This window comes from Dama dama, chromosome 7, assembly GCF_033118175.1.
Source record: "Dama dama isolate Ldn47 chromosome 7, ASM3311817v1, whole genome shotgun sequence".
Classification (NCBI taxonomy): domain Eukaryota; kingdom Metazoa; phylum Chordata; class Mammalia; order Artiodactyla; family Cervidae; genus Dama; species Dama dama.
This window is the reverse complement of record NC_083687.1, coordinates 16202336-16218840: the sequence shown is the minus strand read 5'-3', so window position 1 is coordinate 16218840 and position 16505 is coordinate 16202336. Positions and strand designations below refer to the sequence as shown.

Here is a 16505-nt window from a genome sequence, read left to right as displayed (position 1 = left end):
ACAAAGATTACTGTTTTTTCCTATGGATAAATGCAAGAATATAATGCTTTTACTTTTCTAAAGTGAAAGTATTAGTTGTTCAGTGACTCTCTTGTGACCCCATGGACTTTAGCCCACCAGACTCCTCTGTCCATGGGATTTTCCAGGCAAGAATACTGGAGTGGGGAGCCATTCCCTTCTCCGGGGGAACTTCCCAACCAGGGATGTAACCTTGGGGTCTCCTGCATTGTAGGCAGATTCTTTACTATCTGAGCCACCAGGGAAGTCCTTTACTTTTATAAACCTAGTGACTAAAATTTTTAATTTCTGCATGTTACATACTATGAGACTATTTCTGCCTCTTTTGAAGTGCTGTATTTTGTTGATTTTTTTGGAAAGGAAAAAAATCCTTGTCAAATTAAAACATCAATTGAAAGTTTCATATTATGCTTTGCAGTTGATGGTGTCTTAGATTTGATTAAATAGGTTACGTGACAGCCTGTTGAATAGCATTTAAAAATGTTCTCCAACCTTTAGACATTTAAAAATTTCCCTCTAATGCCTTAAATGATACCTTTGCTGGAAATACAATCTAAGGCTAACCCGTCACCAAAACTTCAGTATTTCATTCTGACAGGCTGTTTTGGCCCTTCCCTCAGCAATTCTGTATTTATGGTGGGTGTGCAGAATTGGGACACAAAAGCTACACTGAAAATTAGGCTACTGGTTAAATAATATGATTTTGGATTATTAAATGTGATGAGAAGACCAAGCCATTGTATTATGATTTTGGCCTCTGCCAAAATGAACATTCCTTAAGATGCTGCTATGAAGATAAAATGAGAATCATTTGACTAAAAGTATGCAAAACTCTTCAAAAGCAGTTAAAGTACGTAACTGTCAAAAAGTTGTTAAAAAAACAACAAGTAAGGTTGGTCAGTGGCTTCTAAACTCAAACATATGCCACCTAACAGCGGCATTACTCTTGAAAGGTATTTGAGTAGTTCCTAGTCTGCCTTTTTTTTAAAATTACATCTAGATTAGTTAAGTACATTATGGTATATTCATACAATGGAATAAAATGCAGCACTGAAAATAAATAACCCACCGTTCCTTACAATAATAATGCTGAACAAGAGACCAGCATATGATCACACAGGTGAATTCACTTTGGGATGGTTCATCAATTAGGACTCTTAGAATTTGTGTACTTTTCAAAGTGCACATTTCAGTAATGAGTTTAAGTGCATGCATGCGTGCTAAGTTCCTTCAGCTGTGTCTGACTCTGTGCGACCCTATGAAGTCTAGCCCGCCAGGCTCCTCTGTCTGTAGGAGTCTCCAGGCAAGAATGCTGGAGTGGGTTGCCATGCCCTCCTCAGGGGACTTTCCCAACCCAGGGACCGAACCTGCATCTCTTATGTCTCCTGCCTTGGCAGGCGGGTTCTTTACCACTAGTGCCACCTGGGAAATTTCTAGCAACATATATTGGTTGTGGTAGTTTTTCTTAGATTGATATGCTATTTGAAAAATCTGCAGAGGAATCCTAAAAATGCTAAAATGTTGACAAAACAGAAAATGATAAGAATTCAAAGGGAATCAGTATAAATGGAAAAACTGCCATATGCAATGCAGACATTTTAGATATAAGAATAATGTATTCATACATATATTCATAAGAATATATTTCCATGTGAAGCCTTATTCATCTTGACTATACTCAGTAAATATGTTCATAATGAGAATTGGTGAATTTGGCATATTTATAAGGAGAATATATACAAGAAGACTATGTTCATGAATATATTCATAGGAGAATTGGTAAATTTGTCAGATTTGATGAATTGACTTTTGGCAAATTGACCCAAAAGCCTTGCCTGGGGATGGATGGACGGATGCTAGGGAGGAGAGTTAACAGCTCATCAACCAGTTAGGACAGGCAAAATCTTAGCTTTCTCAGGAATGTTTCTTAGGGAGAGTTTAGGAGTGAGCTCCTGGGAACAGAATTATCTGAGATTAAATCTACCCAGTGGCTAAACTAGTTCCACAGCACCAAACTGCAGGCCATTGCTCACAATTGCTCCGCTGACCCAAGACACACAAATAGTTGAGCACGTCTTGGGCTGAACCCGTGTCCCTGCCTCATGCCCCAAAGGCAGGCAGCAGCAGAACAAGTAAGGACTCGCCCATCAGCAGGGCAGGAGGTGCCTCCAGACCACAGCCCTGCAGCGTCAACGGCTCAACCCTTTGCTTCCCGCTCAGACGTGTTATCTGTGATCACACAGCCTGCAGACCCCTTGTTGTGTGTGTGCACAAGTGCGTGTGTGTCCAGATTACAGAAAATGTCAGCCTCAAGCTCTGTCATGCCCCACCTGACCCCCCCAGAGTCCTCCCGAAGCAGCTCATCAAACTCCAGGAAGGCCCATTCTCTGGACCTGGCCTCCCAGGGCATGCGGGCCAGCCTGGTGTCCAGCAGAGGGGGCCCATGCTCTGCCCTGCCCCGAGCCTGCCCCCCCAGCATCCAGGACACAGGCTGTCTCCAGTCTGCTCAGCCTGTTCTCGCCACAGAGGGGTCCAAGGCCTCTCCTGCTTTTCCCCCCTCCTCATGGCTGCCCACCTCCTGAGCACCTGCCCTTCCCCCGGCTCCCTGCCCCTCCATCCTCTGCCCTCCCCAGGCAGTTCCACATGACCCCTGGGACAGGATGAGAGGGAAGCACTGGATTCTGAAGAAGGACATCTGCATTCCAGTCCTGGTTCCACCAAGACCAACAGTAACACAGCCTTGGGCCACTGACACAGATCCATCTGAGAGGTGAGAGAGGGGCCCCCAAATGAGACCATCCACGGCCCGTGTTTCACATGGTGCTTGACCTGTGGTTCTGGTCTAATGACAGAGTTTCCACCTGAAATAGGTGGAAGGGGTTCCCCAGGCCAGAAAATCAGATGCCTCTGGGGATCACCTCACCCAACCCAGTTCCCTACTTTCTGAGTAGCTCACACTTCAAATAATGTATCTGGAGGTCTTCTCTGCACCTCAGACCTCTCCCAAGCAGGGTAACGATGGGTTAGTCCATGCCAAGAAGGGTGCTAGTTGCTTACTATTATCATCATTTTTTTTTAGCATTTCCATCCCAGACAGAAATGACAGAGCAGATGTCATCAGGTCCCTGGCCTCGGAGAACCTACATGCTGAGTCACAGGGAACAGGGTGCGTGGCTGGCATGGGTGCTCATATACACAAGCGCCACATCTACAAAAAGCATAGATGCACATCCTGTCCTTGGTTTGGGGGGTGAATCAAGAATAAGGAAGGAGTTTCCCTCTGTGCCTGTCCATTGGCTCCCACCGCCCCCAGGCTTGCTCCCCAGCCCTGGGCTGTACCTTCCACTTTGGGCTTGGCCTCAGCCAGCCGCTCCTGGAACTTCTTCTTGAAGAAGAGAGCCTGCAGCCGCTGCTGGTAGTGGTCGATCCTGTGGACAGGGCAAGCTGCATGGTGAGGCAGCCCCCGCCCCGGCCAGCTCCAGGCCGCCCCCCCTTGGCCTGCCCACCCCCGCTGCCTCCTGCCACGCCCGCTGCTCTGACCGGCTCATCTCATAGAGGAAGCGGTCCGCGCGGGCCATCCGCTCGATCTCATGCTTGTGCTCCTCTAGGAGGTCAACGTCACTCTTCTCCGGGATGAACTTGAGGAGCTGCAAAGGGGAGTTGAAAGTCAGGAAACTAGGGAGAGGCTGTCACAGGGGTGCAGCCAGTGGGACCCTCCCACATTGACCAGGCTCAGATGAGGAGGGCCCCCAACTCTGTCAGAGAGACGCATCCTCATGTGGGTGGTTTGTGTTTCACCTGCTCCAAGGGATCCAGGGCACCCAGCTCCACACTTCCTTCTTTTTCTTTTTCACTTTCTAAATGTGAGCTGTAACTTACATACGGTAAACTTATATACAGTGTTCTTAAGTGTACAGCTCAATGAGCTTTTTCTTTTTAAACCAACGTGATTGAGGTATGTGAAAGTCGCTTAGTCATGTCTGACTCTTGGACTCATGGACTGTAGCCCGCCAGGCTCCTCTGTCTGACTCTTGGACTCATGGACTGTAGCCCGCCAGGCTCCTCTGATTCTTGGACTCATGGACTGTAGCCCGCCAGGCTCCTCTGTCCATGGAATTCTCTAGGAAAGAATACTGAAGTGGGTAGCTATTCCCTTCTCCAGGAGATCTTCCCAACGCAGGGATCAAACCCAGGTCTCCTGCAGTGCAAGAAGATTCTTTACCATCTTTTTATTGCAGGAAGATTATTTACCATCAATTTCAGTTCAGTTCAGTTGCTCAGTCATGTCCAACTCTTTGTGACCCCATGGACTGTAGCACACCAGGCCTCCCTGTCCATCACCAACTCCTGGACATCGACTCACTGTCCATTGAGTCGATGATGCCATCCAACCATCTCATCCTCCGTCGTCCCCTTCTCCTCCCACCTTCAATCTTTCCTGGCATCAGGGTCTTTTCAAAAGAGTCAGTTCTTTGCATCAAGTGGCCAAAGTACTGGAGTTTCAGCTTCAGCATCAGTCCTTCCAATGAATATTCAGGACTGATTTCCTTTAGGATGGACTGGTTGAATCTCCTTGCAGTCCAAGGGACTCTCAAGAGTCTTCTCCATCAATTTATTGAGGTATAATTTACATAAAATAAAATGCATCCATTTAAAATGTACAACTCAATGAATTTTGACAAAACTATCTTGAGAGTCCCGTGGACAGCAAGGAGATCAAATCAGTCAATCTTAAAGGAAATCAACCCTGAATATTCATTGGAAGGACTAATGCTGTAGCTCTAATACTTGGCCACCTATGTGAAGAGTAGATTCATTGGAAAAGACCCTGATGCTGGGAAAGATTGAAAGCAGAAGGAGAAGAGGGCAACAGAGGATGAGATGGTTGGATGGCATCACTGATTCAATGGACATGAGTTTGAACAAACTCCAGGAGATACTGAAGGGCAAGGAAGACTGGCATGTTGCAGTCCATGGGGTTGCAAAGAGTCGGACACGACTTAGTGGCTGGACAACAACAACAAATCCACTAATTGAACCATCCAGATTAAGATACAGAAGATTTTCATCCCCTGCCAAGTTCCCTTGTGCTACTTTAATAAGCAAAGCCACCTCTTCCTCCAGTATAGCCTCTCAACTGAATTCTATCACCTTAGATCAAATTTAGCTATTTTTTTTTTTGGCCATGCCACACAGCATGTGGGATCTTAGTTCCCTGATCCGGAATTGAACCTGTGTCCCCCTGCAATGGAAGTGCAGAGTCTTAACCACCAGACCACTAGGGAAGTCCAAAATTTGGCTATTCTTGAACTTTTTTTTGAACAAATGATGCTGTGTGCTCTCTCTGGGGTCTGGTTTCTTACACTTAACAGAATGTCTGAGACTCATTCACCTTTAGGTATTAGTGATTCATTTTTTATTCATTGATGAAAGTGAAAAGTGAAGGTGTTAGTTGCTCAGTTGTGTTTAACTCTTTGTTGACCCCGTGGACTGTAGCCCACCAGGCTCCTCTGTGCATGGGATTTCCCAGGCAAGAATGCTGGAGTGGTTGCATTCCCTTCTACAGGGGATCTTCCTGACCAAGGGATTGAACCCAGGACTCCTGCATTGCTGGCAGATTCTTTACCATCTGAGCCTCCAGGAAAGTCCATTCATCGCTGAGCACTATTCTATCGTGGGAATACATCACAATCTACTCACTTTCCTATTGACGGACAGTTGGTCTGTTCACAGTTTGAGGGTTTTATGAATAGTTATAAATATTCCTATAGTCAGTATTTGTACCCAGTGGGATTGCTGGGAAACAGAATAGGAAACAGAATAGTGTGTACTGCTAAATGGTTTTCCAAAATGGTTTTACCAAATGAGAGTTCCAGTTGCTTCACATCCTTGCCAATACCTGGCATTGTTGGCCTTTTCAGTTTTAGCTGTTTAAGTGGGTGGTGGTTCTCCCTCACTGTGATTTACTGTATTTCTCTGAGGACTAGTAGTATTGAACATCTTTTACCGTATTTCTCTGATGAGTGATAGTCTTGAACCATGTGGAGATTCTCTTTCATGAAGTACCTATTCAAATCTTTTGCTCATTTTTAGGTTGTTTGTCATTTTCTCACTGGTTTGTAAAGTCCTTTGTTCTGAATATGAGATCTTTGTGATCTACACATAAAGCAAAGATCTAAAGCTTGGCTTGCCATTTCACTCTGGTAATAGTGCCTTTTGATTAACAGCGTTCTTAATTTTAATGTCCGACTAACTGTGGCTTTGTTCGGTATTTTCTGGGTTTCTCTTGAAGGACACAACAAACTGATGAGGAAGAGATGTGAACCTGTCTCTCCTGTATCTCCTACACCACAGGCGGATTCTTAACCTGCTGAGTCACCAGGGAAGGCCTCAGCAGCACGTGGCTGCAGTCACTGTCTTTGCTCTGAGACTCATGGGGGAATCACTCATCGTGTTTCCTTTCTAGGGGCCTCAAGCCCCTGAAAAGATGTAGTCTGTTCTGGTTCTCCTCTCAGAGAGGTTGATCCAGGGACGTTTCTACAAACCTCTGCCTTGCTCCTCCAGCCTGACTTTTCCTTGACCTGAGTCTCAGCCTCCCGGGGTCTGTCGGGAGGGGGCATGGCCGCCCCTGAGCCTCAGGGGCCTCACCTGCTCCAGCATGTCCTTAGCGAGGTCCTCCTGCTCGTCCATCCTCAAGACGGCCTGCCGGATCTCCTCGTTGGAAAGCTTCAACCTACAGCAAAACCCCATCTTGAGCAGCCTGGCCTGGCCCCTCTGCCCAGGTCAGACCCCAGGCCTCCTCCTTCCGAAGCCAGAGCCGGGGCCTTCTCTCTCTCCTTTACCTTTGATAGCACTCCCTGCTTGGTAAAACCTTCCAGACTAAACTCACATGCTTCCCTCTATAACTCGAGCCTGAGCTATTTTAGTCCCTAAACAGAGACGTGAGTACTCTGGTCTCTTGCTTGAGTCTGTATCCTCACTGATGGGGACGTTTGGGAAGAAGAGGGCCCTCTTCAGTGTAGACTGAGACAGGGCAGAGAGTTCCGATCCTTCTTCTCATGCCCACATCATCTCCACGGGAGGATGGGAATATGGGCAGGCCATTAAGAGGGCAGGCTCCTGCTTCCTTCAAGACAGAAGAGCTCCCAGTCTTCCAGCAGCCCCTCGGCTCCCACAGAGCTGTTCCAACACTGGGAGAGGGAGGAGCAAGCCCCTGAACACACTGCCTGCACACACACACACACACACACACACACACATGCACACAGTCCCTCCGGATGCACACCCATTGGGAGTCTTGGGGAAGCAGAAGTCTCCTTTGCCATCAAGGGGGAGACAGCGAGCCCTGGGGCCCTGTGGGAGGAAAGAGGGGATGGATGTCCTAGGGCAGCGCTAAGAATAGTAAGGGAGGTGGTGCCCTCTGACCCCAGCTCAGGCGGGAGGCCGCCGCACAGAAGCTAGGCTGTTAGCCCAGATACTGCCCTGTTTGTTCTGCAGCCGCGGGAAATGCTTGGGGGCTGACATCATGCTGCTCTGCAGCCTAAGCCAAGCGGGGCCCTCCGCGGGCTTAGAGCAACGCCACTGCCAGACGCTGACCAGGCAGGTCAGGGGCTTCATGACTGGGGCAGTTTCCCGTCTGCAGAACCTGCACTGCTGCTCCACGAGGGCTCCCAGGAGAGGATGCTTGGATCAGGGGGCCCCTGCCATTCCCAGGGGATAGCTGGGAGATGGGGGGAGCCCAGAGGTCACTACTGCCCCATCCCTCTGCCAGGCGCCCCTCTCTCCCCAGGCACTCAGCTCCCTCATCTTCCTCTCTAGCCCCAGCCCAGGCCTCCACTTTCTGGGGGCGCATCCCTCCCACCCACAACCTTAAGCAGGGGCCGCAGAGCCAGGGTGGGCACCTACTTGGAGAGAAGGATGATGCAGTTCTGTGCCCTCCGGCCGTCAATGACGGACAGCTCTTTGACCTTGCGTGAGGCCAGGTAGATGTCCTCGGTGGAGCCCAGCTCTTTCTGCAACCGACAAGCCGAGCAGAAAGGGTGAGGTGTGTGTTTCCCCCAGTCCTCTTCCTGCCCACCCCCCACCCCAGCCCATAAGCCGCCCCCGTGCCAACCAGGGAATGCTCCTGGTGTGAGCGGAAGAAAGAAAGGGAAAGAAAAAGACTGGGGACAGAGGAGAGTGGTTAATATCTGACTCTAAATAGGGCTCTCTGGGACTTCAGTCTGGGCTAGAGGGGTTGGGGACAATGAGAAGCCCCCTTTTCAAACACTGCCCTCCCTGGGCAGTCTAGACGGGGAGTGACTGATCCCTATGGTTGTGGGCAGTGGGATTTGATCCATGTCACGTCCCAGACAATCAACCCCCACTCCCCCCACCCTACCCAGAGAGCCTCCCCAATCTTATGGTGAGAAGCTGGCTCCAAGTCCCCAGAGGGCCACGGTTCCTGGACCCTTGAGGACTTTGGGTGCTGCCCAAGGTGCCCAGGAGGAAGAGCATCCACAAGTTCAGAGGTGGGGAAACTGAGGCACAATTCCCTGCAAAGTTCTCTCCTCTGGGGTTCTAGCAGGCAATTCCCAAGAAATCAAAGACCCCCCCCCCCCTGCCTTCTCTTGGCCCCTGATGAGGTAGACAGGAGGCTGGTTCCTCCACTGGGAGGTCGTTCCATGCATATGCTCCAGGGGCTGCCACTCACATCACTGCCTTTGTGAACTGTGCCCCTGGAATTGTGCAGTGCCCAACCTGTGCAGTCTTACAGGACGGCCTTGCCTTGGGCCTTGTGGGTAAGACAATAGACCTAGAAGCTTCCTCCTCACTCCTGTAGACGTTTACCTCCCTTGTGGTAGGGGTCTGTTTGCATTAGCTCCTCTCCCTACATGTCTGCTTTTTCTTTGGGGACCCAACCTGACGCCACACTGTTAAGATGAGTAATAAGGCAGAAGGTAGAATTGACAAGCCCCCTCTTTTGAGCCCAGTACAGGGTAGCAGCCCAGGACAGTGGTTAAGAGTTACAGTGTCCAGAGCCCCAAGAGTGACTCACCTGCTGGGAAGGATTAGTTATCAGCTCCTAGGCAGGTAGCAGCCACAGCCAATAGAGAATCAAACATGCACAACGTTAGCCAAGAGGTCTGGGGACCCAAGAGTAGTAGGAAAGGTACGGGGACCCCTTAGCATCTGATCTGTCTGCCCCACCCGAAGGGAGACCCCCATGGTTGGAGATGGAGACTGTAGGTGGCACCGAACAGGGGCTACTTCCAACAGACATGCACTCACAGAGAAGCCAGACCAAGCGGAGGACAGGCAGCCTCATCTGTGTGCCCTGCGCCCAGGGAGACCACCACTTCCTGGTCGGACCAGGCCCCCAAGCTGCCCCACCCCAGGCTTTGACTGCACTTCTTCCCTCTCCTACACAGAGCATCCCAGTAACCCTGCACAGCTTCACTCTTCCAAAACAGGGGAGAAGACACAACCACAGCTGAACTTGAGCTGAAAGCACGTGGAAGTTGCATTCATTGAGACAGAGAAAAGCAGGTGTCCCTGAACTTTGTCCCTTGCCCTCTGCCCCCGGTCTGTCTCTTGATTTCCAAGGAAGCGGAGGGGGCAGAGCCCACAGCTGGTGCTCCCTTCCCGACCCAGGTGGGGTTGAAGTCACCAACTCAGGACCGGCAGAGGGCACAGGACGGTCCCTGCCCTATGTGCCCAGGACCCCAAGAGAGAAAGAGGAGGCCACCGAGGCAATGCAGCCTCTGGGATCTCTCCAGATCTGCTGTGAGAATTCAATCCCCCAGAGTCCGGGTGACCTGCAGAGTTGACAGTCCTCTGAGTGAGCCCAACTCTAAAACAGGGCGATAGATTGAGTGGGCTCAGAGAGACACAGGGAGAAAGAGCAGGGTGCTGTCCATCTTAACTCTTCCCCACCCCCAAACTGGGGGTGGGGTGGGGGCAGGCCCCGCTTGTCCTACACCCCAGAGTCTCGCCTACCTTACTGGACCCCACCCTGGTCCTACCCCAGGACCTTGGAGACTGGGCAGGCAAGGCTGGAACCCTGGCCTGGAGGAAGACTCTCAAAATCAGGGAGAGGCCAGGCCTGATCCTCTGCCACCCCCCACACACCCTCTGCATCCCTCCCTGGTGCCCACTCTGGAGCACTGATCACAAGAGCAGCAAATGCCCTGAAGAACCCCTTCTGGCTCCAGCCAGGCCGCAGTGGCTGCTCGGGCCAGGCCAGCCAGACATGCCCGTGGGGCTAAAACTGCTTCCTGGAATTAGGGATACAGAATCAGACACCCTGAGCACCTACATTTAAGCTAAAAAAACACCCGTCGGGTTTTTCTAGAACCCTAAGGCAGGGCCAGAGCCCCATCCCCACCACAGCCCTTTGGCTAGTCCCCCCGCCGGAGCTGTCACAGTGCCCGTGGTCCTGTCTGCCCTCAGAAGGGGTCACCCACAGCTCCGGGCTTGGCAGAAAGCAGTGGGGAGATCGGCCGAGACACGCAGACCCAGGAGGGCACAGAGCCTTCTCATGAGCACTGGGGGAAGTCCTCGGGGTTGGAACCCTGGACTCAGTGGAGAAAACACGGAAGAAAACAGCACAGCCCGGAAAATAAACAAACCCTGGGCGGAGGGCCAGAGTGAAAGCAGAGGCTCCGAGGCCTCTTCCCACACTGGACCTCCGAGGAAGGCCCCAGCTCTGCTGTGCAGACTCCTGGGCCCTCGTACTCATGGGAGGCTGAGATCAAAGAATCGGCATTTGTGGTCATCCCGGCAGTCACCACCTCGGGTTGGCTCTGCATCCTGCTATCCACCCCACGCCCCGTCCTGTCTCGGGAAGAGCAGGCTTGCTGGCCCACCTCTGCACAGGGTCCGCAGAGCAAAGCCCAGGGCCTCTCCTGGCCTTCCCCGCCCAGCTTCAACCCCTCAATGTGACCTGGAGCAGCGCCAATGTCCTTGACACGTTAGCGTCCTCTGCTCCACTCATGGGAGTGTCAGGATATGACAGCAGAGTGGAAAGAGTGGTGGAAAAGTGATCATGCCTTGTAGGTATAATTCCTAGGTCCCGGGCCAGAAAAAGAACAAGGTCCGCAGTGGTCGGACCCTGCTACTCCACCTCCAGGGCTCCAAGACCACGGAGAGAAACGGACAACATATTATGTCATCCCGTGATGGGCAAATACAAACTAATACAGTGGGATGCTTCCCTGTGCACACCACCCCTCCCCCCAATTCATGTCCCAGAAAGAACATGGTACCTGATAAAGAATAAAATCAATCAGTGTATGTGGGAGGGAGGAAGAAAGGCAAGGAGGGGCTGAGGGTCAAGTTCAAGGGGTGGCGTCAAGTCAAGACTCAAGGTCAAGACTCAAGATACCAGAGCGGGCAGGGTCTTACCTGATGCCTCTGATAAGCTGAAAACATTTTTTCAAAGTCCTCGAGGTCTAGAATCCGAAACACCTGCATGTCATCAATCTCATTCCATATGGTGCCAGGGACACGTTCCTAAGATTCAAGGGGAAGGAGGAGACCGTGGTTGATTCGGCTCCTTCTTGATGGAGATACTGGTGCCCCCCAACCCCACCTGTCCTCCAGACGCACAGACGCTGGCAGCCAGGCTCCTAGGCCTTCAGAAGGGGGATGATTCCTCCCTGCGCCCCCCTTCAATACTCCGCTCCAAGGGAGAGACGAGAGACCACCTCCTTTTCACCTGGGGCCATATGTCAGCGCACCCCAGAAATCAAAAGTAGCGCTGGAGTGATGGGTGGGCAAGCATGAAAGAGGGGTATGAAACTCCTTCCAGAAAAAAACCAAGCCAGTGTTCTCAGTAGACGTCCCTCCGCAAGGTCGAGGTGGCTGCAGTGATGGCAGGAAGAGTGCCCCCACATACTCGGGGATCCACAAGTCCCCAGGGCTGCCTGCGTTTCCTGTGTCTGAGACGGTCATCTTCTCTCCCAGGGGTCTTCCTCCCAGTTGCCCAGATTCCCAGAAAGCGGCCAAACGGCAGAGGCCAGGCCACCCTGGCTCCGTTAGTGACTGCTCCGGCCAGTAAGACTGTGCCATGAGTTCCTGATGGTCAGAGGCCGGCTCATCCCTCGAGACTGGAATGGACCCAGGGTTACATTCCAAGGCCTTCTCTTAACTGAGGCAATGCCCACCTCTGGGTAGGATCCTTGCCCTGAACCCCACTCCGGGGATCTGGACAAGATCTGGTACCCATGCCAGGAATGCCCTAGTGGTCTTGCAACATCCCAATAATGGCCTAGAAGCTGAGACAAGAGGCCCCCGCCCAGGACCCCTCACCTCACCCCGAGCTGTGCTGTCCTTTAAAATTGGACCTCCCTCAGCTCTCTGCCTGAGGGGGCAGCCGGGAACCTTCCTAACGCCACTGCCTCCTCCTGTCTCCATCACCCCTCAGCAAGGCTCGAAGAGAGAAACATACCTTTCACTCACTCTTATTTTCTTAAACTCTGCAAAGGGGAGGCAAGGCCAGAGCGGGAGGGGGGAAGTGGGGACATTCCTGCGGCCTTCCTAAGGCCAGGGACCCTCTCGTGGAATGCCGGGCTGGGAAGCTCGGAGCAGCAAGGGATGCAGGCAACTGGCCAAACCCAACACAGACACATTCTTTTCATGGCAGGAACAACCACTCTGTGTGTGTGGGTGGGTGGGCACGTGTGTGTACAGGAGCACGTGTGGGGTAGGGGACGGGGGAGAGGAGCCAGGCTCCCGGACAAGGGTACGTGGGAGGCAGAGAGGAGACGGGAAGGGGAACTGGACTGGGAAAGGCAGGGAGGGCAGGTCAACACGGGGAAAAATTTCCATGCATCAACAGGCTGAGGACCCAGCTCCCCCTCACTGCTTCTCAAACACTCCCCCTGCCCCATGGTCACCCGGAGAACCTGGGACTCTGTGAAGGTGGAGTTGAGGTCTGGGGCCAGAGACTCGTACATTTCTTCCTAACATCTTCCACATCTTAAACACCACCATGCCACCCAATGTGTCTCGTCACACAATCACTCTCAAATTTAATCACACGGCTCCAGCCAAGACCTTACCACTTCCAGTCCAGATACCTGAAACTTCTGCCCCTCTAGGGACACCTCTTACCAGGGAATTTTGCTCAAGAAAGCATTTCAGTATGTTTCCCTTGAGCATCTGGGGTCACACAGCCTCTAAGTGGGGCGGTTGGCAAGCAGAGGGGTTCTCTTCTCTTCCCTCGTCCCATGAAAGGAAACTGAGTCTCACTCACATTACCTGATTGAGCTGCAGTGAGGATGAAGTGAGGGAGCACACTTATGGCACACGTGGTGGTTGCACTCATGGTAACTCATCTGCTATTCTTATTTTAAAGGCTTTCTATGTGTCGGTCGCTTTGCATGTATTAAGTCAATCGTCACAACAACCTTTTGATCTGGTTATCATAATCACCCCCATGTTACAGATTGGGAAACCAAAGCTCACATGATGAGATGACCTGAATTTAGTCAAGCAATTAGAAGCTTGGGGCTGGGATGACAAATATGACTCAAAGCCCCCCCACTTCCCACACCCTACAAGAGCTCCTCAACACGTGTTCCATCAAACCTGGACTTCCCAGTCTAGGAACGAGACTCTGGCCATCTCTGGGTCCCTGAGGAATTGATATAGACTTTATTATTGCTAGACCCCAGAGAAAATCCTAAGCACAAAGTTCTTTAAGATGAAAACATTACAAAAATATTAGATGCCTTATCTGTCTTCCTTAATTGTGGAGATGCCTAATCAATCCTTCATTACATGATCAAAACCGTAAATTTTAAGTTGCAAGCATGGGAGGCAAAAGCAAAATTCTCTTTTTAACAGCAACTTAAAAACACTACTTCTGATCATGAACAACAAACATTTCTACACAGCCTACAGCCTTCGATTCTGCAGAACCATTTGCCTGCTCATATGCAGCTGGTCTTTCTGGCTGGTCTCAAGACCACAGAGAAGCAACTACAGGGCACAAGTGTGCGATGCAGCTGTCACAAACTTTAACGATATTGCTTCAAAGTGCGGCTAGCAGGTGGCTCTACAATTTGAATAACGCAGAGTGAAGATGTTATCAGAACTCCAAGAAGTGATGGATGGGCTATATTCATACTTTGTCTTTCTCTCCACTTAGATGACAAAACCAGAGGTAAAAGGAATCAGAGATCATCTTGCAGATGAGCAAACAGGTACAAAATGAATGATTTCTGCAGACCACACAGTCAGTTTGAGCCAAACCTGATTTGATTAGAAGTTAGAACCATTCCTTCAACCCATCCCTAGGACCTCAAGGTAGTTCCTTGGACATATTTCCTAGTTTGCCAGATCCAAAGCTCTTTCAGGGCAATATTATGTCTCACCTTTTGTTATCATCACAGCCCCCTCCCCACCATGACAGCAAGCTTTACATAAAGCATAGCTCAGACGGATGGGCTGGCTGGTCTACCACCAGGAGAAGGCACCTGGCAACAGCTGACCATCTACTTAGCAATCCGTCTCTCTTCCCACTTAAGTCTCCATTTGAGCTAATTTAAGCTCAGAGTTGTATAGTAATGATTTCCTCAAGAGTTAGCCCCTGGTCCATACAACAAGGTGGTGCCCCTCTGGGGCTTTCATTGGTCCCAGTTCCAAACTGTTTTTGCAGTGTGAATGGGCCAGGCTAACTGAGGCCAGTTCCCTTGATCACTGAAGTCAAAGTTGCTCAGTCGTGTCCAACTCTTTGCGACCCATGGACTGTAGTCCACCAGGCTCCTCTATCCATGTAATTCTCCAGGCAAGAATACTAGAGTAGGTAGCCATTCCCCTCTCTGGGGTTTCTTCCCGACCCAGAGATCAAACCTGGGTCTCCTGCATTGCAGGCAGATTGTTTACCATCTGAGCCACCAGGGAAACCTACTGTATCTATTAGGTTGGCAAAAAAGTTTGTTTGGGTTTTTCCATGTTGATATGGAAAAACCCAAACAAACTCTTTGGCTAACTCAACATTTACCTCAAGGATGAAGCCACTGGTCCTTGCAAGAGAACATAGCACAGAGCCAGAGCAGGGCTTGGACCAGGTTGGGACTGGCCTTCAATTACTGGAGATCCAATGTGATCCAGGGCATCTCTACACTCATGAGAATCCAAGAGAGAAATCAAGTCCCACATGTCAGCCTGGGGTGAGAGGTTCTTAGTGGATAATATTCATGAGGACCTCTCACTGCTGAGCAGTCTAGAGAAGTGGTTAGTGCATGCACCTTCCCCTAATAGGATGTCAAAGTGGCTGTACCTTGACATCAAACTCTTCATTGTCCTTTTCCTGTTACCCTGTCATAGCCACCTCATTTCAGTCCTTTGTACATACTGGTCTTGATCATCTCTAGGCCTTGGCCAAAGATCTTCACCGATGTGTTCCACCCTTTTCCTCAAATCAACCCTATCCTTAATATTCTAGCCAAGCCTTTGTCTAGAAAGCACCCTTGACTGGCCCTACATTACTCCATGAACTCTCAGCACACTCATATTCCACTTGTAGGTGGCTCTGCCAATGTGAGCCTCACCACATGCCAAAGCATCTCCTCCCTCTGCTCTTCCCAACAGCCAGCCTGTCATCTGCAGCCCCTTCTTCTGCATCCACTGTGTCTACCCTTACCCCTACCAAAGAAAGCACTCGCCGTGGAGATCTGCAAAGGGCAGCCTGCGGATTTATGGGGCTGGCTGCCCCGACCTGTAGAAGGGATCCACAGACAGACCTCTTCCTTGTTACTCACCTCATTCAGCTTGACCCAGTTGAAGGACTTCAGTGGGTGTGAGGGCTGGGGGACACACTTCTTCCTGAGCGGGACGTCACTGCTGGGGAAGGGGTCTGCGGGGAGGGGCATCCCCATGCTGAAGCAAGGCGGGGCGCCGGGGGGAGTCGGAGGCCCCCCGGGGGGCAGAGGAGGGGGTGGCGGTGGGGGGCAGCAGGCAAACGGAAGAGGGGGCGGGGGTGGAGGCAGGTCGTTGGTTGTCATCAAGGAAGACAAGGTAAGTGGGCCCCCAGGGGGAGGTGGGGAAGATACAGGCCCTGTCTGTGGGGGAAACAGAGACATCAGGCAGGCAAAGCCATCAATGAGGATACCTTTCAAATCCCCAATCACTATGCCTTCCCTTACTCTTATTCTCCCTCTAGACTAGACCCCAAAGTCTGCTCTCACCTCCCACACACGCTGAGCCCTGTTTTCTCACCCGGTAGCCTGAACACCCAACACTCAGGTGCACCCACAAGTCAAACACACAGTGGACAAAGTCAGTCATTGCCGGCAACAGCAGGACTGATACAGATCGGTCTGCACAAGGTCATCCAGCTGGGAGGAGAAGGGGACCCAACACCCAGGGCCCTCTGCTTTCCAAGGTGTACTTCCTCCTGCCCCGGAGGAAGGAGCATGGTTTGTCTAACACAAAGGCGCCGACCTTGCAGACAAGGGTGCCCTCTACCCTGGTCTGAGATCCTCTCTCTCCCCTCCTTC

At 51.1% G+C, this 16505-nt stretch overlaps 1 protein-coding gene across 5 annotated transcripts in view; it reads right to left on the bottom strand.

Moving 5' to 3' along the window:
- Positions 1–16505, bottom strand: part of DAAM2 (dishevelled associated activator of morphogenesis 2) — a 126696-nt gene that overhangs the window by 7333 nt on the left and 102858 nt on the right. For all 5 annotated transcript variants that reach the window (XM_061146625.1, XM_061146624.1, XM_061146628.1 and 2 more), the window contains exons 14-19: positions 15768–16067; positions 11404–11511; positions 7924–8030; positions 6667–6751; positions 3559–3665; positions 3358–3446 (exon numbers count right to left, since the gene is read on the bottom strand). In XM_061146625.1, the coding sequence (XP_061002608.1) occupies positions 3358–3446; positions 3559–3665; positions 6667–6751; positions 7924–8030; positions 11404–11511; positions 15768–16067 (796 nt within the window). The remainder of the gene's footprint in view (positions 1–3357; positions 3447–3558; positions 3666–6666; positions 6752–7923; positions 8031–11403; positions 11512–15767; positions 16068–16505) is intronic.